Genomic DNA, 22,614 nt, shown 5'->3' with positions numbered 1-22,614 from the left:
TAGTAATAGCAAATGAAATAAAATAAATATAAAATAACGAATAGCGAAACAAAATAGTATCCCTTTCAAAAGAGAAGAAAAAAAAGAAAGAGAAAAAGAAAAGTAAGGGAATAGTATCTAAAGGACAGTATAAATTAAAGAGAACTAATTTAGAAAAAAGAAAAAGGTTAAAAATGACTGGCCGAGAGCAGAGTTTTATGCAGAAAACTACATGTCGAGTAATGATTCGACATATCGGTACAACGGAACTTGTTGCGTCAAGGAATTGCGTGAGAAGTCAAAAGCGAGCGCGGTGATGAGTCGTGAGCCGAAGCCCTCTCGGAAAATTCACGGCCATGCCCGAAAGCCCCATCCTGCACCTCACCATGTCGACATGCTGATTACGAGCTTAAAGTTCAATTTCTACGGCCCCACGTTGATTCTTCGCGCTTAAGTAACAAAATCTGGTTTCCGAGAGACGGACTGATTCTTAGACGAACTTCTGTTGGGAGTTCTACCGATTGATTGCTAAATTTTGTCTTCAAGAGAAGATGAAGATCAACATCGATAGGGAGGCGCGAAAAGTTACGGTTGATAGTCGAATTCCCCTCCGGAATTACTATCGGATCGCTGATAATCTATTAAAACAGGTGATCTTTCCGGAACCCTTCTTCTCGATTGTTCCATTCTCACCATTTTAGTTTTTTTTTTTTTTTTTGGTCCTTTGTTCTGACTGATTTTTTTATGCTGAATTGGTAATGGTTTATTAGAAATTCTGCCAATCTCTATTTATTTCTCTACATTTTTGGTTATTGAAGTGATTTCGACGGTTCATAACTTGTCGAATGGAAATTTTCTATAATGGCGATTTGAGTATAGGAGTGCGTATAGGTTGCGATGGAACCATTTTTTTTATGTTATTAAGTTGCTTCCTTAAATTGGCAGGCTAGTATCTATCGGGAGGAGAATAATGTCGTGGATTTGTTCATCATACTTCTTAGGTTTTCAAGGTAAGGGACATGTTGATACTTGTATTTCCATGGCCAATGGATGTCGATTGTTAGTGTGGGAAACCCACTCTTTAACTTGTTATTATTTTCCCAGCTTGGTTTCTGAAACTATACCACGGCATCGAGATTACCAGATATTTTTCCCAAAGGAAAAGATATTTTATAAGAAGGTGAGTTAGAATTCAACATCTCTTTCTCCTTTTTGTGCATTGTGTATGAATGTTGTGTCATTTCATCTTCATTTTGTCCTATCAGAAACTGTTAAATGTAGTAGATGAACTCGAGTCCTTGAAGCCCGAATTTGATTGCCGAGTAAATGAACTGGAGAAAGTGCATGCACAACCTCGGCTTCCTCCTCCAGATGATCAGGACAGAAGCTCATATACTCTCGGGCCATCTTCCATGGAATGGCCCTCTGTGAATAGAGATTATTCATTGGTTTTGGACAGAAAGCAGGTATCGACTCAAAATGTTTGAATGATACTTTCTTCGTTTGTAACTATTTGACCCATCAATGGCAATTCCACTAATTATTTGGAATTTTATTTTACTTCTAGTCTTTTGCAGTTTCTATTTTTTGCATTTTCATCTATGAATACGTGATTATTGTTACCATGAACATGTGATTACTGTTATGTTATTCTTAATTTGATTTCACTCTGTTAATCCTCACCCTCCCCTCTCCTCATTATTCTCAGCATGCCAGTTTACAGCCACAATCTTCATGGAGGTATAACCATGACCAGGGTCAAGTTTCACAATCAAGCTCCTTTAAGATTGCGAATAAGTTCCCAAACCTGTAAGTATACTTTTTGTACATGTTTATTATGATCCATTAGCGATGCAACAGTTCACCCCTCTGGGTGGAAAATAACCTTTTGATGATGTATGGGGGTAAATCACCCTAAAACTTTTATTCTAGTGTACACCAGAAGAAAGTGATTTTTTAGTTCAAGTAGCTGGTCAGTGGTCAGGGAGTAGAAGACAAATTGTAATGACTACATCTTGCATTCTGAATATAGCTGACTGAAAAAGACAAAGTATATTGTTGATGTTGAGTTCTTCTGCAACTGGTCTCTAGATTGCATAAAAAGATAGTGTCTTTTGCACAAGGGCTATATATTGTCATATCTTGAATGCCTGTGTCTTCTTCATATGATGCTCCACTTGGATCCTATGGAAGCCATAAGAATACAATTCTAGGCATACCTATACAGTCACCACTTTTCATAAAACATTCACGAAGAATCTGATAATTAGCACTGGGAACGTGCAGGTCTCTTAATGTACCACTTCCGAAACCCGAAACTTTGTCTCGACATTCTATTTTGGGACCCAGTGGTCTTCAGGGCCAATGGAAGGGACCGAGCACAGATAAGGTGAATTTTGCACATTCTCTTATATGTTGTTTCCTGTTGTTTTTGCTTCCATTAACAGGTTAATTCTATGGTTCTGTACAGATTCACTATCCAAGAAATCAGGACTTTACTCCTGAAGATCCAAGGTTAGAGGCGTGTATAACTTGTATTAGTATCTTAAAGTTTACACATATTTTCTCATAAAAAAAGTTGCATATCTTTTGTCATCTGTGTTGAATTTTTACCTTCCTGATGACAAACACTTAATGAGACTTGAGAGAAATATTTGATTTCATTATTTTACTTTTTATCCGATCATGTTTTCTTGAAACATCTATCTGGAACCTTCAAATCCTTACAGACTGAATCAAATTGAACAATGTGATCTAGTGGCACATAAAGATAACTATTCAGGAGGTCTTATGTCGATGATGGAGTCGGTGCTTTCACTGGATGATGGTAGATGGCCACATCCTGCAGACATGTCTACTCCTCCGTTGATAACAGAAGTAAGGGAGGATCCTTTCCCATTGGTCAAACAACCTTCTCCTCCTCCTGTTCTTGCTAAGGTTCAGCAGGAGTATGCGACAATTCCCCCATCTAAAGTCGCGGATCCAAGGCCTGGAATGGCAAAACAATCGCAGGATGGGCCTGACTCGTTTCAACGTTTACAAATTGTAGGCCTTTTCACTTTGATTCTCAGTAGATAATTTCAGAAAGCAATTATTTGTTTGCTAATTTCTTTTGTCATGTCCTACCCTTGCAAAATAATGTGTACACCTTGCAATATGATATTATTACTTCTCCTTTATGCTGCAGCCAGTAAAAATGCTGGATGATTTCTTGAGAGTGGCTCGAGAAAATACAAATAAAAACCTGGAGACTTGTGGTGTTTTAGCTGGCTCGCTGGTAAGAGCAAATTAATGATTTAATGTAAAAAAATTTAAGATTTTCTAGTTGGCAAGTATCATTCTCATACTTCATCATTAAATTTTTGCAGAAAAACAGGGTTTTTTACATATCTACGCTCATAATCCCAAAGCAAGAATCAACATCAGATTCGGTAAGAATATGATTACTTTTTTTTTCCAAGGTTAGATTAGCCATTTCATCATCCACATTATTGTTTTTACTACTCTTGAATGTTTGGTTCCCATTTGACTGGTGATTATACTAGATTTAAACATGTAACGTGGAAGTAGGTTGTACGTATGTTTGAGTTCTAGTTGTTTTATATTCCGAGTATTTTTTTTATTACTTTAACGTGCATTTCTATGATACTTGTCCATACAATGGTTATAAATTTATAATTGACTTGAAGATTAGTTGATTGAGCTTAGTTAGTTATCACTTATTTTTATTGCCTTTAATTAATTCTTAGAATCATTTTGTAATGCTCAGTGCCAAACGTTGAATGAAGAGGAAATATTTGAAGTTCAAGACAGATTATCACTTTTCCCTCTTGGTTGGATCCATGTAAGCTTTCTGGCCCTCCATGCAATAGATGGATTATGCATGCTGAGTTATTGTATCGTTTTGTATTTTACATTCAGTCTAAAGATAAAACTAAAAGAAAAACTTTTTCTTGATAGGAAGTTATGCTAAGTTATTGTGGAATTTTGTATTTAAATCACTCTTTCAGTGGTCATCTCATAGTTCATCTGATTGAGCCTATCTGGTACCTTGTGTTGTTCCTTGGCTAATACTTTCCAATTCTTGCACACGTTTAAACTTCAAGGAATTTGTAAATAGGGGGACTTAAAATTAATACCATACACTTACTATCCTGAACAGCCTTATCTTTATAAATTAATAAGCTTTGGCATTATTTCAGTTAAAAAGTTGACTTGCTATGCAGTGATATACACATGCTCTTTGTAATGCTGGAAAGTAGAAGAGTGAGATGTAACTTTCAATATAGATGTCCTTGAGCAAATATAAATTTGTGACTTCAACATTTTTGTACGGCACGTACCGTTTACTGCAATTCAAGAATCTTTTTTTTTTTTTTTTTTTTTCCAGTCTCTGATTTTTGTTTGGTTCTCAGACACACCCATCACAGACCTGTTTCATGTCATCTGTGGATCTGCACACTCATTACTCCTACCAGGTAATATAACAAAACTGCTTTAGTTACTTTCATAACATAGAAAGTTGCATCATCATGGAATGAAGGTGCCAATTTGTAAAGATATTAACCTCTACAATTTGTGGTTTTTCCTGTTTGCATTGTTTGTTCTTCCTGTTCTAGTTTTTTTACCCTCTTTTAAGTAGTTTTTGGTCTCTTCAGATTATGTTGCCAGAAGCAATTGCAATCGTGATGGCTCCTACTGATACGTCAAGGTATTCATTCAACTTATTAGTAGTTTCAGTATACCCAATACTCAGATCTTGTATAATTTGCTAATGTGTCCCATTGCCATCGCAGTCCATATGGCATATTTCATCTGTCTGATCCGGGTGGCGTGTCAGTCATCCGCAACTGCCAACAGCGTGGATTTCATCCCCACGAGGAGCCTGAAGATGGGAGTCCACTCTATGAGCACTGCTCTCATGTTTTGATGAATCCCAACTTGAAGTTTGACGTCGTTGATCTGAGGTAGGCTTTTGATTGCTGACCCTATTTGAGGGAACTTGTATAGCACCATGGAAATACATTTCAAGAAGATTCAAAGAAGGAATGAAAAGAAGAAAAAAAAAGAAAACTCGCCCTGACGACAACTCTGTAAATTTTTCTGAGTTTTTCTAATTTGCAAATCGACATGAGTTACACTGCCATTGTTGCGAGACTTCAGGTGGCCAACGATGCCGAAGATCTCCTTGATTAAAATTAAGGCTTCTCTTTGTTGAAAGAATAGCCTATGTTATATAATGTACATGATAGCTTCATTTATTTCAAAGTTTAGCCCTTACATCATACTGGTTTACGTTTGTTTAGAAATTAGAAGCATTGTTCTTTAGGGTTAAAGCTCACGTTTACAAATGTTTGCCTGTAAACTTGCGTTGTAGATCCTATTTTATGAACACGTGTTGAAGAGTGTTGCTTTTTCTGAGAAAGTTTCAGAGTGTGTTTGTCATGAAACATGTTTCTCACACACACACACACACATATATATATTTTGAATTTGATCGGCATGTGCTGGCTACATTATTAAAGTACGAGTTTGTTCCTAAATTTTCAATATTGTGTTTAGTTTTAATAGGTCTTTGATATTTGAAAATTTTAATAAATTTATGATCGGTACAATATTCTCTTTTGTATTTAATAGATCCTTTAACTTTGAACATAAAATACATCACTAACTTAATTAAATATTGTGAGTTTTAATTTTTTTTTATATATTCTAAACTTATTCGACACAACATTTAAAGATTTTTGTTTTTTTTGGTTAATTTATAGGGTTGTGAGATGATGTTTATGAGTAGTGCTTTTAAATTAAGAATTTAAAATTTTATTTTAAAATAATTTTCAAAAGTTTTTTAAAAATGATTTTCTTATAATAGTACTTTAAAGTGAAGTTAATTTTCATAACTTAAAAAAGAAACGGGAGAAATATTGGTTCCACTTTTTCATTAGATTAGAGTGGAGAAGGATTTTAACTTTCGAGAGTACATACTTAGCTACTGAGTTATTATTCTCATATTAACCTTTTATTATAAAATTAGCATTTGTTGTCATTTTCATCCAACCTGCCATGTCTGGACTATATGTGTGTGTTTTTTACTTTTCTATAAAATTTAATGGATGGGTTTGGATGTCTAAAATTTATAATATTCAATTCACCGGAATGTAAAAAAATGTTATTTATAATTAATTTGAATATAATTCAATTTATTAAGACGTATATCATCGACTAAAAAGTTAGAGATTCTCGTAGGACTAACAAAAATGTATGGTATATAATTGGTCCTATGATTTGCAGGAAGGGGGTCAATTTTGGTCCAACAACATTATGATTCAATATTCATATTTCTTTTCATCAATTAGTTTTTTTGACACATCATCATAAGAATAAGAAGATTAATTGGGCAAAACTATCAAGCACAGTCGGTAAGGATCAAAGGAGATCTCATTGTTGCATAGCTCAGGTCATAGCAACGCGCCAATTAATTAGTATTATCGACTTGAGCATATTTCAACTGATTAAAATATACATCATCGCTCAAAAGATTAGAGGTTCGAGTCCACACCCTACATATTGTTTTACTAAAATAAAAATATATTATTACCATCAAACTTCAGTTAATGAGTTGTGATATATATGATACACAAAAAAATCTTTTGAGAATAAATATGAAACAACAGAAGTAAATTACATAAATTACCTCTACATCTCCCAATCCAAAGCTTTTACCTATCTTTTTACCTATCTTATCTTTGATATTAACTTTTCTTATGATATTACTGGATGAGATAAGAATTTATATAACTAATGGAGGTATAGTTTAGTGGTTAAAACATCTCGTTCATTTTCTTAAAAGTTAGAGGTTCAATCCTCAGTCCCCACATTTATTTTACTAAAAAAAAATTATAATTATAAGAATATATATTGAGCAATAGGTTATCTATTATCATAGCATTGATGGAGGATGTCACCAGTTTAGAACAGATGTAGGTTTTGTAGCCGTCCATTAGACCACCATTTTAGACGTAATTATTCATAAATGGCTAAAGTTTATAGTCCAAGCCCAATTTGCTTAATTAGATTAAAAAGTAATTAAAACGAAAAACCTACATAGAATTTTTATTAAATTCTTATCTCAAAACGAGAACCACATTTGATCACTGTAAAACGAGAACCACATTTTTAACATTGCATTAATTAAAGTTGGAACCAGAATACATAGAATTTTTATTAATATTATTTAGGTTAAAAAACACATTTGATCACTGTACTTTTACTAAAGTAACAATTTAGTCGATAAACTTTAATTTGTAATAATTTAGTCCCTGTATTTTCATTAAAGTAACAATTTAGTCTCTGAACTTTAGCTTGTAATGATTTAGTCCCTCTAATTTAAAATTTATAACAATTTAGTCCCCATTCTAACAAAATTTATTAAAATTAAATGTTAAATTTTATCGTATAACAATTTAATCTTTTTAATTTATAAACATATTTGGTCCCTTTTAGTTTATCAATCTATATATATATAAGAAACTTAACAAAAAAGTTTCACAATAAGCTCAACTTTAAATTACAAGGATTAACTTATATCAAGACTAAATTGTTGCCACTTTGAAAGTACATGAACTAAATCGTTACAAACTAAAGTTCAGGAACTAAATTGTTACTTCAGCGAGAGTACAAGGACAAAAAATGTTTTTTAACCTATTATTTATTAGTGTACTGAGAACTAAATTTAAGTTGAGTAGCCTTAAAGAAATTGACATATATCTTCAACCAACCGATTTCGATCCCCACCCCATATATTTAAAATAAAGAAAAACTTAAAATGCCATCCATACTCAACAAGAATAGAAAAAATAACTAATATAATGCAATGTAAATGATATTTCACGTGTACTATGGATAGATAATCAATCCGATTGGTTATCAATTTCATTATGAAATTTACGAATAAAAAAAATTGTAGATTCTGAAGTGTAAAGTGTAAATAACTATGCATTTTGGTTCCAAAATTTTCATTAAAGTAACAATTTGGTTTTATAGTGTTTTTTTAAAGTAAAAGGCGATATTTATAAATATAAACGAAAAAGAAAGGAAAAGTTGACATAAAAGTAAAAAGAAAAAAAAAGAATTATATTGAATAAAAATGAAAAAAACAAATAAAAAGAGATAATTTCCTCACTAGTAATTTTAAGGTTGAAGTTTTATTTGGCTGTATGCACTCCCAATTTTGGTTTAATTTAGTTATCATATTTTTAACTTTTGTTAATTCTAGTTCCTCTCATTTCAAAACGTCTATTTTGGTCCTTGTAAATTTTAAAAGTGATCATTTTGATCCATTTATTTTTATTTTTATCTCACTTTTTTTTATCAAAATTTTAACATTATACTTTATTCACTAAAATTCTTGAAATGTAGTCATAAATTTGTATTAAAAAATTTCTTTTGTATATAAAATAATAAAATATGTGTTAAAATTTTACAAATAAGGATAAAATCAATCACTTTTTAAAAAGACATAGAGACAAAGAAACCACGTTTTCATATATAAAAAATGAGTGATTAAGAAATTAAAACTACGGGATTAAAATTACCTAAAGTAAAAAAGTTATAGTAACAAAATATTATTTAAACTTAATTTAAATTATAGAAACATAAGTAGGGTTTAGGATAGGTTTTGTTGGATGGGCGTAGCTAAAAAAAGTGATTTAATCATTCGAAAAGAAAAATTCAAAAATAGAATTAAAGAGTAATGAAACGTTGGAAGTTGACGTATTGGGATCTCCAACCTCAAATGGAATTTCAATTACATTGTAAGGGCAAACATGACCATAAGAATTTTTAGGCTCTCGTAGCTTCAATTGCACTGCCAACCAAAACTGCTTATATATATATATATATATATATATATATAAAATAGCCATTTTCATTGCTAACGCTTAGTCGTACTGCGCTACTGCCCGCTTCTGCCATTCACGAGCTTTTCCACTATTTTAGAGAGAGAGAGGAGAGAGAGAGAGAGATCTTCCATTAACAATGCGGCTTGTGAAGATGAAGAGTGTGAATTAAGGAGTAGTAGAGAGGCGATTGTGTCGGTTTCTTCGAGGAATTGGTGTTTGTTTGTTTGTGAGTATGGGGAGAACGCCGTGCTGCGAAAAGGAAGGGCTGAGAAGAGGCCGGTGGACGGCGGAGGAAGACGATAAACTGAAGAAGTATATCGAGGCGAACGGAGAAGGCTCCTGGAGATCGTTGCCGAAGAATGCAGGTGATTGATTGATTGATTTGATTTCTGTTTGATTTTTTGTGTGATTCCTGCGATTCTTCTCTCTGAGACTATTAATCGATCATCTGAATGTGCTTCTTCTTCTCTCTGAGATTGTGAATTGATCTGAAGGCGTGTGTGTGAAAATCTAGGGCTGTTGCGGTGCGGAAAGAGTTGCAGATTGAGATGGATCAATTACTTGAGAACTGATTTGAAGAGAGGGAATATCACTCCTCAAGAAGATGAAACTATTCTCAAATTGCATACGACTTTGGGCAATCGGTTTGTCTCTCTCTTTCCTCTCTCTCACATCATCTTCTCTCTCATAATTAGGCCATTTGAAATCCAGGAAACATGAAATTTTGTGCAGTTTTCATCGCCATTCTTTTCAAACGCAATTTTACACCTCAAGGCTCAAATATTATAATCAGTGCAACTCACCGTTTGAAATTATGAATTAGAGTAAATAATTTCAAATAATCGCCATTTTTAGCGTTAAACACCATTTGAAGCTTCACAACTGACTTTTCGCTTTGCTGTTCTTGTCTAATCGTTCTCTTCTTGATCGTTATACTCATATTTTGAGCACATTTGCACTCTCTTTTTTTTTTTTTTTTTAAAATTATGTTTTTCTCTTCTTTTCTAATTTTCATTTGAAACTTCAGAACTGACTCCTGCTTTTGTTCTTCTTGTCTACATCGATCTCTTTTTGATCATCGTAATCAATTTTTGGCACATTCGAACTTTTTTTTTTCTCCTCCTCTTGTGATTTTCTGATCTTTTCGTCTCTTATTTTGTGGTTTTCTGATTTTTTTTCTGTTATTTTGTGATTTCATTTGAAGCTTTTACAACTGGCTTCTGCTTTGTTGGTCTTGTCTGCATCGTTCTCTTCTCAATCATCATAATCATTTTCTGGCACGGTTTTCCATTCTTTTTCCGAGTATAAAAATTGAGCTAGATAATAAATCATATATTCGATTCATGCTTAATACATATAACAAATTGTGTACTAAAGAATTTTAGTCAAAATTAACAAGACAAATGATAAAGTTGTTTGGAACATTTTTTAAATAACTTTATATTGTTTTATAGAATATAATTATGAATTATTTATCGTATACATGGTAGCATATTCTTATGAACTTTGAAGAAATACGATTAAGAATGATAACATGAAATTCATCCTAAAACCTTGAAATGAGGGAAAAAAAAAACAAAAAATTGAAAGGAATTCCAAAGTAAAAAATTAATGAGGACAATAAGTTAACATTTTTTAAGGCGTTTAGACATTTTATTCTTAAACAAAATTCAAAATCCAAATTATTTTAACAAAACTGTAATTCAAAGGCCTAAAATTATCAGGTACACGGAAAGTTAACATTCCAATAAATTTATAGTTCTTTGAATAAAAAACGAGTATACTTTTTTTTTTCTTCAGATATTGCATTCTTTTTGAGAAACGAGTATTCTTCAATTTACATGTGGAGAGAAGAAAATATTGGATGTGGCTACTTCATTTTGTTCCTCCTTGGCTAGCTGCTTCAATCTGGTTGTCAATTCATTAGTGTCATCTTATAACTTTTCAAAACTTTCATAAATAGAAGTCGAATATTATTAATAAAAATAGTAGATCTAAGTAATATTTTGGTAATTTCTATTTTTGTTCATTTTAGTCAAGGTCTTTTTTTATCTACCTGCTTTTATTTTTTTTATTTTTTTCATTTATTTTAAAAACTTCTATTTTAGTCTTTGTATTCTAAAAAAAGTTATCATTTGGTTAATTTATTGTTATTTTTTTCTCTTTGTTTTTCCAATCATAATTTTGACAAAATATTTTATTTCTTAAATTTTTTGAAATATAGCTATAAATTTATATCAAATAATTTTTTGAAAATAAAATTGTGTTAAAATGTTGTATATATAGAGTAAATTAGTTACTTTTTAAAATACTGGAAACAAAACTAACATTTTAAAAGTTAAAAACTGAAATGAAACAAAAAATAGGAAAACAAATTGAACGTAATGAATCAAGATAATATTTAAACAAAGATAATATTATTATTTATGAAAATCCACGACCACGTGTAACACATTTACCATATAGTGCCATTCATTTTGCCCTTTCTGTTGGGCTCACGGGCCTAAAGCTAGAAAGGAGGCATCGCTTTCATGCTCTCACGACTTACGTGTCTTATCGTCCTCCTTCAAATAAGTAAAACGTCATTACAGATTTTCATATTTTAATTTTAATATTTATCCGATGAGATAACTTTTCTCTTTTAGTAATTATTAATTCTTCTTTCTTTGCAACGAAAAAAAAGTCCAGTATAGATATTTTCTTTAGATTTTTTTTTTTTTTTTTTTTACTATTATTCCAATTTTTCACACATGTGGCCATTTAGTGCTTAGCTCACTGCTGCATTCATGGATGCCAGCTGCCAGCTAGTTAAAGAACAATGGGCCACTTAAATTAATTTGTTAGCTAACTTTAATCATCTAGAAGTCATAGACTTAATAGTAAGCTGGCTGCCGCTGTATATTTTATTTCATAATTATTCACTATTTTATTGTAATTTTGATTGGACAATCTTAATCACACAACTGGTGATTATTGTTGCAGTTAGATGATTTATTATTTTTAGATTTCCTATATGATCCAGATAATGAAACTTGAGCTATTGAGAAAACATAGAATTGTGTCAAAATTTGGAGGAAATGCAGTTCGGCCTCTTTTGATAAATTTAGAAGATCTATTTTAAATTCCCTGTATGGTTTTTTTTCCTTTTTTTTTTCGAGGAGACCCACAGTTCAGTTTTTTTTTATTACTCTCAAAACTTTTCTTTTGATATTTACAGTTTCAATTTGTTTTTGTCTTTTTTATTTACTCATATTATGTTATACTTTACCAAAAGTCAATAATATATCTCTCTTTCAACTTATTTTCCTGTTCATTTTTCTCTTTCTAAAATTTTTTTCCCCACCAACTTACCTCTCTAACATTTATCTTTCTCTAACTTCTCCCTCTAAAATTTCCGTCTTTTATCCCTCCCATCTTTCTTTCAAATTTCTCTTCCATATTTTGACTTTTCTTCCCCAAAATTAAGAAAAAGTCTCTCTATAACTTTTCTTTCCCTCTAACTTATCAATCAATCTCACTTTTGTCTCGTTCTATTTCTTTAAAAAACATAAAACCGAAAACAAATTTTCTAGCCTTTTGTTTTCCAAGATAAAAAACCCAAATCTGTTTACCAAATGTCTATAATTCTTCATTTCTTAAATTAAAAATAAAAAAAAAACGTGGCCTCAGTTTTTTGGGCTGATGCATAATTCTGTATTGTTGTAGGTGGTCCTTGATTGCTGGACATTTACCTGGACGAACAGATAACGAAATAAAAAACTACTGGAATTCTCATCTGAGCAAGAAAATCTACAGCACCGCCGAAAAAGATGCCCCCGAAATGACTGGCCTTGCAGCCAAGAGAAGCAGCCGTGGTCGACCAAACAAATCAACCATGTTGAAGAAGAACAAGAAGAAGAACAATACACCACTCGAAAGTTCCCTCGCTACCACTTCAATACCCGAGGCCCCAGAAGCTAAACAAGAACAGGCCAGTAGTACACTTGAGGGCCCGTCTCGTTTGGAGGGTGCACCAGAAAAGGAACCCAGTAAAAGGGACGAGGAGAGCGAGAGAGAAAGCAGTAAAATTATTGGAAAGGATCCAAAGATAGAGGAAGAAAATTGGGAACTGGGGTCAGGCGAGGAATTGATTAATGGGTTGTTGATGGATACAATTGATGAGAGAGGAAAAGGAAGCGAGGAGAGAGAAAGCAGTGTTTGGAGCTCAAACGTAGAGAGTGGGGAGTGGTACTCTGCTGCTCATTCATCAATCAATTCCAACTTGGATAATGAATGGCTCAATTGGGACTGGGATGACGATGGAGTTTTAGGTCAGAATGTATGGGAGAATTTCAAAGAGCCATCTTGGTTTTGGGCTAATAGCAATGGAGAAACATAAGAATTCCGTTGAAAAATTGGTCAAATTTTTTTATGTCTATAGGTTGGTTCTCTCTCTCTGTCTCTCTGTGAAGCAGCCTGTATTTAGATACATCCATGGGAGCTCAGCTAGAGTTTTACTGTAATAAGGTCAGTTCTGTACTGAAAGAAGAAAACACAACAGGAGTTTTGTTTTCTCCTTGAAATTGACCAGTGTCCTTCTATGGTGGACAATTTAATATGCAGACCCAGAAGCCAAAAAAAAAAAAAAACAAAAAAAAAAAACCATGTGCATCTCAATAATTTTTCAGAACTAGATACTTCCTAACATGAAAATTGCTGGATAAGTACAAAGGCAGGTCAATGGGACAGGAAAATCCTATTGTGCACGTGTTAAAGAGTTGAGCAACAACTTGAATGGTAATGATTATAACAAGAATTTTGAATTCCAAGCTCAAACATTTCAAGAAGATACAATCATTTAATTTGGAGGGAAAGAATACCTGGAAAATATGGTTGGCCTTGGCCCCTTAAGGAATCATCACAATATCAGCAAGCACTTCTTCAACTAAAGAATCTAGAATTTGATTCTCGACCTCAACTCCAATGGCAAAAGCGTCGGTATCAAAATCCAGCCATCTTCCATGCCAGCAACTCATGTCGTTATCTACTAGCTCATCCACCATACAATCCCCCATGCCCTTCCAACCTGAAATTTCCTTCCAAATCTCTTTGGATAACTGTTCCTTTCTTCTCAAAACACCCACACCTTTCTCCCACATCCTAAACCCTCCACCCACATATTGTCTACATCTCAAGTCTAAACATTCACTCACACAATCGAACAATGCCTTACGTTTAAGCCTATATTCAACGCTACTTCTTTGCGATCCTCGGTTTTGATTCTCTAAAATGTTGAATAGATATGGGTTTATAACGTCGTGGGAACGCCCCAATGCATAGTCCTTAAACATCAACTCCACATCACAGAGTATTTCCTTTATATATTCTAGTTCCCACTCAATGTACCCTCTTGAGAGAGATGAACCTGTGAACTTACTCATTGGAGTTTCGTCGGTTATGGAGGATGCAGAATCTAGCAACTCTGTATCAGCTCCAACTGGATCGAACTTTGAGAAACCCAAGGCAATAACATCTTGACCTTGGACTGAAGAACATAACTTGTTACCTGTAAATTGATAGAATTTGGATTCTGTAACTTCGAATGTGTAGTGAGCAAAGGAGTAAATTCTTGGAATAGAAGCAAGATCATCTACCTTCTCTGCTGTTGCTATCTGATGAGTCACAGCTTTCTGATGAAAAGGAATGTTCGAGAATAGAGACGGGACTGGGATGTCGAACATTGAGCAACTGACCAGCGTCAGCATCAGTACTGTTGCTGCTACATTCATCAATCCCAGGAACTACCTGAAAAAATGAATGTTTTCTTTTTTAATGGACATTTTGATAAGAGCCAACTAAACATGACATCTGACCCAGAAAAAGTGCATGCATAAATTTAGCGAAACATACAACAATGAATGGAATTAACAAACGTTTCTTTTTCCTTTTCAAAAAGTTTACATACCTGGAACTCATGCTTTAATCCTAGCGTTGAAGAATCAGCAGAAGAATAATCAAAATTATATTGGCCAACCAGCTTGCTGCGAGCAGAACTGTGTTGGTCCCTCTCGTTCAACTTTGACATTGCATCGAGTGTATCAAGAGAGGGTGAAGAAGGATGTTCAGAAGTCGATAAACAAGTACTCTCAGATCCTCCAGTGATGGATCCAAGGCTAGGTGACTCGACCTTATCAATTAATTCTCTTAACTTCTGCTCTAAAAGTGCACTCAAGGCATTTTCTCCAATAAAATTGCACTCTATTGAGGATGACTTCAAACTATCTGGCCCAAGCGACCCTATTTTACCTCTGAAATCTGTACAAAGGCCGTTAATATTTGATTCAACGTGCCCAGCAGAGGTGTCAGATCCAGGCACCTTCCTTGTAAGTGGTGCAGTAAATGTAAAAGACACAACATCTGTCCCTTTTTTTCTGCAATCTTGTGCCAAACTAGAAGATCTGTCGACGATATTATTTGAATGTACTGACATGTTATCCATGGCCTGTTTCTTGTCAAAGCGTTGATCCCTGTCTAGTGAACGCTTCTTCCTAGGAAGATTTTTTGCATTAGAATGCAAGTCTTCCTTTTCCCTGTCAGATGTTTCTGAGCTTGACTTCCTGACGCCAGTTTTGGAGCTCATGACAACTCTTCCTGCATTTCTTCGATGTCCAAAAGAAGAGTCGCCTGTCAGCGGTTTCTTGCGCTCCGTGTTGGAAGTTGAGTTCTTTGATGGTAATTTTACCCTATCAACATGGCAATTTTGTTTCTGGTTATTCTGCTTGAGAGGCAGGTTACTGGAGGCATTGCAAGCAGAGGATGGCACGTGCAAATTCTTCTGAGTTCCCGCCTGACTCTTTAAGGGCTGGCTTGACTTGACTTCAGTTTGTTGTTTCTGGCCTGTAAAATTTCTATGGCTATTGGTATTCACATTTTCTCTTCTTTGTACATTAACTTTTGCTTGTATTGCGAGTGATATGGATTTTCCTTTGTTCTTGGAACTACTATATTCCACATCAGGTAAGACCTTGAATGAAGCATCTTGAGATCCATCCCAGCTTTTGTTCATGGACTGACCCTTCAAAAGCCTGGAAGCATTTGATTCAAAAGGCTTTCTAGAAGTTTCAAGAAACCTGGTTGATTTATGGGAGGCTTCGGCTTTCTCTTTTAATTCTTTGACCTTCAGGCTTACTGGAGAGGTCCTAACTGGAGGCAATTTTTGTGGTAAATCTACCTTTTCTTTTGGGGCTTGCAATTTCAAGGGTGCTGAAGAAGATCCAATCAACGACATTTTACTCTTGGTAGTTCCTGAAGGTCCAGGATCTATTATTTTTGCAGCAGCTTCCATTATGTGAGCAGCATTCTTACTCGGAATGAAAGCGGGACTCTTAATGGGGGACAGAAGCTTATGGTGAGTAATTGGAATTGATTTCGCTGATCTAGGAGGGAGGATTTCTGTTTGGAACTTCTCTATTGGCCTGCTCAGTGTCTTCTGAGGTTTTGGTTCTGATGGTTTCCTGGCAGGGGCGGCTGCAAGGTCATCGGCCTGATCAAGCAAATTACCGGAGTACATGATTTGGCAGTCATGGCGATAATTGAAACTTCCCCTATGGCCGCGAGTTTCTTGAAGAGATTGAGTATCAAATGATGGAGTAAAGTAGGGCTCTGAGAAATGGGATGACGGTAAGGAATCCAATCCCATAAGCCTAGCGACTACCCCGGGGACCTTAACTCCATACCCATCTTCCTCCGTAACAGATGAAGAACAACTATAATCGCTGCTTCCTTTAATACTTTGCCTTGGTCCACATTCATCCAAATCTATCTGTAAGCGTTAGAAGGAATCAATCATAAATCTAGAGAAATGGAAAAGAAACCAAAAAGAAAATGGCATTTTTTCACCCACCAGATGAACCTGTGTCAATGGGGAGTTTCCAGCACTTCTATTCCCTTGTTTAGAACGCTCTGAGGAAAAAAGCACAAATGTAGGTCAGAGGCACTCTATATATATATAACAGTGTGACAACACAAACAAGAGGAAAAGCTTTTTTGTATGCTCTACACTTGAAAAATGGATATTGTACCTTGTACGTCCAGTTTACTAGAGAACAATCTCTTTCGTGATTTAGCAGTCCAATCAAACAACTGGAAGAATCCCCCGACATAACTTCCTCCACTCTTCACACTTTCTTTCTCGACTCCCATTTTCTTATATGAAAACGGAGGTCAATTCAGCACATTTGAAGGGAAAAAACGAGATAGAAAATAATATTCGACTGTTCTGTACACCAATCCATCAACATCTGCAAGCCGTTTATTTCTTAATTGATTAGAAAATGAAACGTTGCAATTTAGTCCATCAACTGACAAAATTGCACTCAATCCAGAATTGAGAATTTGGTTAGGCTTCGCCTTTCAGTTCTCCACGAACAAACGAACAAAAACAAAGTCAAAGATGAGATAAATCGGGAGTTTAATATGCCTGTTATCTAAGAAGATCGATATAGACTATTGTTATCTCAACTAAACCACAAAATGTACTAATTATAGTCCGAAATTGATGGAACATCGAGTTAAACATTCTCAACTTCTTCACCCAACGTTTTTCAAAGGAACTAAAGAGTCTTTAAAATTAGAAGGGAAAGGAACGAAAAACACGAATAGAAATTCACCTATAAACTCAAAGTAAACAACAAAACGAGCGAATTGATCATTTTAACTTTCAACTACCTGCGTTTTCCAAAGGAACTAAACAGTCTGAAAAATTCAAAGACTAATGAACGAAAACTAATAGGTAGTCACCGACACACTCAAAGTCTACAACAACAACAAAAAGAGCGAATCAACCTTCTGGTTTCTTGTTGTTGTTTACATAATTAACCTAAAACACAGTTGCAGGAATCTAACAACTAGATTCTAAAATCTAAAAATTAATCAAGAAGATTTTAAAGCCAAAACTATAAACAGTTGAAAAAGAAAGAAGGCATAAAACGAAAAGAAAGTCACCGACAAATTCAAGGTAAACAACGAAACGAGCGAATCAATTGAATAAGCCTTCTAGTTTCTTGTTTTGATTTACAGAATTAACCTAAAATAGAGCAGAATAAAAACAAATCAACAATGAGATTCTAAAATTCAATAACAGATCAAGAAGATTTTAAAGCCATAACTTACACAGATTTGAGTAAGATTAGCTAAGCGTTGTGCTCTTCTACTGGCTGCTATCTGTTTCGTTCTCCTAAAAAATCTTGTTGTCTATTGCATCGATCGATCTACTCGCAAGGATAACATTTCAACCGAACCACAAACTGCACAAATTCTAAATCCAAATTGATGAAACTAACATCGATTTCACCATTTTAAACTTCCACTACCCTAACCAGTCAGAAAATTTTAAAGACAGAAGAAGGAACGCAGAAAACAAATAGAAACTCATCAACAAACTAAAGCAAAACAGCAAAGCGAACTAATCAATCGACTAAGCCTTCTAGATTCTCGTATTTGCTCACAGAATTACTCTAAAATAGAGCAGAACTACAGAAATCGAACAATGAGAATCTACAGTCAAAAATTAAACAATAGATTTCAGAGACGAGACTTACACAAAAACAAAGAGTTAGATCATCTAAGCGTTGCGCTCTTCTGGCAGCAATCAATCTCTTCTTCTCCAAGAAATGCACCTCTATCGATTGTGATTCACAAAGATTTGCAAGCCAGAAAAAATGGCGACTAATCGGCGAGAGTCGAGAGAGATAGGGAGAGGAAAAGAACTGGTGAAAGCTCTCTTAATTGTTACTACAGACGCACAGAGGAAGTGGGTCTGCGGAGTTATTAGTTAGATAAAATGAGAACGTTGTTTTTGTATTTTTTTAGAAATTTCAAAAAAACTAATTTCCTTTTTTAATATTAATTCAAAAGTTATTTATTTATTTATTCATTTTTAAAGAATCGGAAGAATTTTATAACGTCTCTTTTGAGTTTTGGTCGAAGAGAGAGATTTCAAATTCAAAACGCTGGAATCGATTGATTGGTGGTGCAAAGCAATGATAAAATCACCCACCCAGACGGATAACGGTCTCTAGGACTAGTGACGTGGCAGTTTCGAAACGCTTAAGAGAATAAGACAAATCCCTAAATGAGCTGCGTGTCGTTTGAAGGACTAGAAGGCACACACTTTTTTCATACCTTTGGGTGAGATTTATACCTTTCTCTGCCTTAAGATCCCCTCCTGCTTTTGCTTGGCATCGCGAAATGCGAAAGTAAAACAATCCTATTGTACAAATAAATTCAAAAGAAAAATTCATATTTAAATCTTTGATTTCACCTTGTAATAAATAATAATTAATTTTAACCTAAACTCAAGTTATTAATTTGGGTGTTTTATTTCATATTTAATTCAATAATTGTAGTACTAAAAAAAATCATGATCCAACCTTCCATTTAAAAAAAATGATATCTTATTCATTAAAATAGGTTCAAATTAAAAGCTTTAGTATTTTATTAAAACATAAACATCACATCAAATTAAAGTTTGAAAATATAAATAAATCCACATCTCTCTTGTCGTTTTTTTTTTCAATTTCGATATATGTTATGTTTTGCTGTTTGTCTATTTTAGTTATGTTGTTATCTTTCTTGTTTTGTGTTTGTTTCTACAGCATTTTTTACAGGTCTTTTTATTTCTTAGGTACTTGGATCCATATTTTTCTTTACAATATACTTATTTATTGATGCATTCATAACATTTCAATTTTATAATAAATTGTACTTAAAAGAATATCTTATTTTATTAGCAGATGTAAAATGAATCAATATTATAATTATTTGATGTAAATTCATTATTTTGAAATAAGAAATATTTATGATGTGATAATATAATATACAAAACCTAGTTGGCATTGTAGGAATTAATTTTGCGAATGAATGAAGATTGAGTGTGCAGCCAATTATTGAAGCTATAGTTCAATCAGTTGCTCAGGTTGTGCTTGATTGGATCCACCATTTTAGGATCAAATTTTGCATTTAATTAACTTGGCGGCTTCACACACGTCCTTCTACTTCGTGGGTCACGGATTTTCTTCGTCCTCATTTATTTTATCTAATAATTATTTTTTAGTTCAATAATAAGTGGAATGAGAATTCAAATATCATTTAAATAGTTGAATTATGTTCAAATTGAATAATATTAACTAGAGGTGCAACAACCCGACTTGAACCAAACTAGTTGTTCAGTTGAGTTCGCTTTTTCTTATTCACTTAACCAAGGATTATTTATTTCTACCTGAAAATTAACACGACTCGACTATTTTACATCCTTTACATTTTCTATTTGGAAAGGAATTGTTGCTAGTTCATAAATTAGAGGTGAAAGAATATTAAGATTGAGAATTGCGTACTTATTACAATATCTTAATGAGAGTAAACATTATTACCATATATGCCTCTCAATTATCGTAGCATGTATGTCTCTAAAGCATAAGTGATACGATGACTTGATTTCATCTTCGATTTTAATTTTCTAAAATTATTAACAATAGTTTAAGGTTCCAATTTCAACGGTGGAAACTAAAGACCACGAAGATTGCACTCATTCTTAAATGGGCTTGATTAATTTAATTATCTCTTTATTAGTGGTTCTTGAATTTGTTGATATATTATTTAAGTCGAGCCTCAAAAGATATCTCAATAGTTTTGGTTCATTGCATTGCTAAAGAGGCGAGGACTTGTGACCTGACCCTCCTTGACCAAACATGACTCCAACAAGTTAATATTAATATTTATTTTAATAAAAAAAACATACTAGCCAACGTGAGCATAGCTTAAGACAATTGACATATACTAATTTCTTCGAGGTTGGAGGTTCAATCCTCGTATCCCCAAATCGTTGTACTAAAGAATAATATGTATATGTATGTATGTATGTATCTATATATATATATATTAAAATTAGTATTCTCAATCGCGATATTAAATGTCCCTCGACACATCGACATGTCCATGTATTTATGAGATCGATATCGACCTAAAATAAATTGACATTTCCACTAATTAAAAAGAATCGATAAAATATGAAAAATATCAACAAAATGTCACACACACGTACATATATATATATATATTAATCATTTTTAATTTATTTAGAAATAAAAAAATATTTATTTATTAATTTAAATATTTTTTACCATTTTTTTAAATTCTAGAGAAATATCCATCGATTAATATATTTCTATAACCTTTATTGAGGCTTCTATATATATCGAAACTTTATTTTCAATCAAAAAGCTTAATATATATTACATAATTAAACAGCTTACGGCTTTCTCTAAAATAAACTATAGGCGATTTCAACTAAAATAAACTATAGGCAAAAGGCATCGGCAGTTATTGTTGTTTCAGTTCAGAAACCATAATGCCTGACATGTAATGCTGGCAAGTAATTATTACAACGTTGGAAAAATCAAATAGGAAACTCATAAACATTACAGAAAGAAGAAATCATAGACGCAAAGTAAATCTTTACTAAGGATTTTAAAAGCTGATTTATTTTTCTAATACAATAAATTAGAGAAATGGAAGTGTCCCACCTTAAGAAATATAGATGTCATTTATGCCGACTCAATAACCATTTTGCTTTTAAAATAAAGTTTATAAATATTATTCCTATTCATTTTAGGCTCAATTTTTATAAATTAAAAAACAAATTTTTAAAATTTAATTAAGAATTCAAATTATTTTTACAAACAGTGAAAAATAGATTATTGAGACTCCTTTTAATAACCATTTCATTATTAAGCTTAGAATATTACTTTCACCCCTATGTTTTTTTGCTTTGTTATATAATTTTTACAAACGTCTGCAAAAGTCAAATTTGAAAAAAATATAGTTTTAAAAAAAATTATTTTTATTTTTGAAATTTAGCTACAAATTCAAACATATTTTTAAGAGAATTAGGAAAACTTATAAATAAACTCATACAAAAACAACTATAATTTTTTAAACAAAAAAACTGAAAACAATAAAATTATCAAACAGTCTACTTGCAAAAAAACAAGCCCAATTTTTTAAAATGAAAAAAAAAAGTTATCAAACTTGTTTAAAAAGCAGAAGAATCAAAAGCAACTAAATTTTGTTTCTAGATTAAAAAAAAAAGAGACATTTAATTTATAAATTTGAGAATTAATTAATTAAAGAAAAATAATTAAGTGCTTTTAAGTATCAACGTGTTTTTTCTGCTAACCACCATTAAGAATTGACCAGCTAAATCTTTTAAAAAAGTAGGAAAAATAATTCTCTTCCTATATTTCTCTCTCCTACGTGTCAAAACATAAATGGTGGTAGCGTGATCAGAGCACCCCGAATATGACAATTCAACGTCGTTGTCAATAAAATATCAACGATGAAAAATGTCATTACACTTGATCTTAACCCACCGAATCCCATTTCTAAACGACGATTTCAATTTGCTTTCGACGGCGTAGGCCTTGTACTTGGCGATCCGCCGCTGCCTCTTGGCCTCCGGCTCATCATATCCACCGGAAAACGAGGAACCGCCGTGCATATGGCCGTGCGTATTATTCCACGCCGCCGGAAACCGCTGATTTACTTGGCTCCTGCCGTTCATTTCATTCCCGTAGTTGTCACTGCTACATATATACGCCGATTTGAACTCCGATCCTCTCTCTCTGTTTCCTCCGGTAGCCATCGTCGGAAATCCAGGAGAGAGAGAAGGAAAACGAAATTTACTTTGTTTTATTTCGCT

The 22,614-nt window shown here is 33.3% G+C and overlaps 3 protein-coding genes across 7 annotated transcripts; 2 read left to right on the top strand and 1 right to left on the bottom strand.

Moving 5' to 3' along the window:
- Nucleotides 1-242: 242 nt before the first annotated feature.
- On the top strand, nt 243-5,264 carry AMSH3 (associated molecule with the SH3 domain of STAM 3). Of its 2 annotated transcripts, XM_022283054.2 has the most exons (14): nt 247-629; nt 925-989; nt 1,084-1,159; nt 1,245-1,445; nt 1,688-1,788; nt 2,266-2,368; nt 2,450-2,493; nt 2,709-3,024; nt 3,167-3,256; nt 3,348-3,410; nt 3,749-3,823; nt 4,395-4,457; nt 4,638-4,690; nt 4,776-5,264. In XM_022283054.2, exons 1-14 carry the CDS (start codon nt 531-533, stop codon nt 4,948-4,950), a joined length of 1,524 nt encoding a protein of 507 aa, XP_022138746.1. In that variant the 5' UTR covers nt 247-530; the 3' UTR covers nt 4,951-5,264. The 2 variants fall into 2 exon arrangements, with proteins under 2 accessions (XP_087982529.1, XP_022138746.1); XM_088126403.1 differs by lacking the exons at nt 4,395-4,457; nt 4,638-4,690; nt 4,776-5,264 and adding an exon at nt 4,206-4,311 and having other exon boundaries at nt 243-629.
- Nucleotides 5,265-8,900: 3,636 nt separating this feature from the next.
- On the top strand, nt 8,901-13,480 carry LOC148210515 (uncharacterized). Its single transcript, XM_088126507.1, has 3 exons — nt 8,901-9,244; nt 9,394-9,523; nt 12,585-13,480. Exons 1-3 carry the CDS (start codon nt 9,112-9,114, stop codon nt 13,255-13,257), a joined length of 936 nt encoding a protein of 311 aa, XP_087982633.1. The 5' UTR covers nt 8,901-9,111; the 3' UTR covers nt 13,258-13,480.
- Nucleotides 13,481-13,636: 156 nt separating this feature from the next.
- LOC111009714 (uncharacterized) lies at nt 13,637-18,692 on the bottom strand. 4 transcript variants are annotated; one of them, XM_022282902.2, is made up of 7 exons: nt 18,458-18,692; nt 18,030-18,174; nt 16,940-17,158; nt 16,762-16,820; nt 14,824-16,680; nt 14,513-14,663; nt 13,637-14,424 (listed from the first exon to the last, which is right to left on the bottom strand). In XM_022282902.2, the coding sequence occupies exons 3-7, from the start codon at nt 17,058-17,060 to the stop codon at nt 13,766-13,768; spliced, it is 2,847 nt and encodes a 948-aa protein (XP_022138594.1). In that variant the 5' UTR covers nt 17,061-17,158; nt 18,030-18,174; nt 18,458-18,692; the 3' UTR covers nt 13,637-13,765. The 4 variants fall into 4 exon arrangements, with proteins under 4 accessions (XP_022138594.1, XP_022138593.1, XP_022138595.1 ...); XM_022282901.2 differs by having other exon boundaries at nt 18,030-18,163; XM_022282903.2 differs by having other exon boundaries at nt 16,940-17,063; nt 18,030-18,163.
- Nucleotides 18,693-22,614: the final 3,922 nt, after the last annotated feature.

This window comes from Momordica charantia (assembly GCF_013281855.1).
Source record: "Momordica charantia cultivar OHB3-1 chromosome 7 unlocalized genomic scaffold, Mcharantia_2.0 BLBB01000007.1, whole genome shotgun sequence".
In the NCBI taxonomy this organism is placed as follows: Eukaryota; Viridiplantae; Streptophyta; class Magnoliopsida; order Cucurbitales; family Cucurbitaceae; genus Momordica; species Momordica charantia.
This window is presented reverse-complemented; position numbering and strand designations above follow the sequence as displayed.

Coding starts and splice junctions, on each gene's coding strand:
- AMSH3 (XM_022283054.2), top strand. CDS start 531: ATGAAGATCAACATCGATAGGGAGGCGCGAAAAGTTACGGTTGATAGT. Junction 1,446..1,687: donor TGGTTTTGGACAGAAAGCAG/GTATCGACTCAA, acceptor CATTATTCTCAG/CATGCCAGTTTACAGCCACA. Junction 4,458..4,637: donor ACACTCATTACTCCTACCAG/GTAATATAACAA, acceptor TGGTCTCTTCAG/ATTATGTTGCCAGAAGCAAT.
- LOC148210515 (XM_088126507.1), top strand. CDS start 9,112: ATGGGGAGAACGCCGTGCTGCGAAAAGGAAGGGCTGAGAAGAGGCCGG. Junction 9,245..9,393: donor ATCGTTGCCGAAGAATGCAG/GTGATTGATTGA, acceptor GTGAAAATCTAG/GGCTGTTGCGGTGCGGAAAG. Junction 9,524..12,584: donor CATACGACTTTGGGCAATCG/GTTTGTCTCTCT, acceptor GTATTGTTGTAG/GTGGTCCTTGATTGCTGGAC.
- LOC111009714 (XM_022282902.2), bottom strand. CDS start 17,060: ATGGGAGTCGAGAAAGAAAGTGTGAAGAGTGGAGGAAGTTATGTCGGG. Junction 16,681..16,761: donor CATTGACACAGGTTCATCTG/GTGGGTGAAAAA, acceptor TAACGCTTACAG/ATAGATTTGGATGAATGTGG. Junction 14,425..14,512: donor AGATAGCAACAGCAGAGAAG/GTAGATGATCTT, acceptor ATCAATTTACAG/GTAACAAGTTATGTTCTTCA.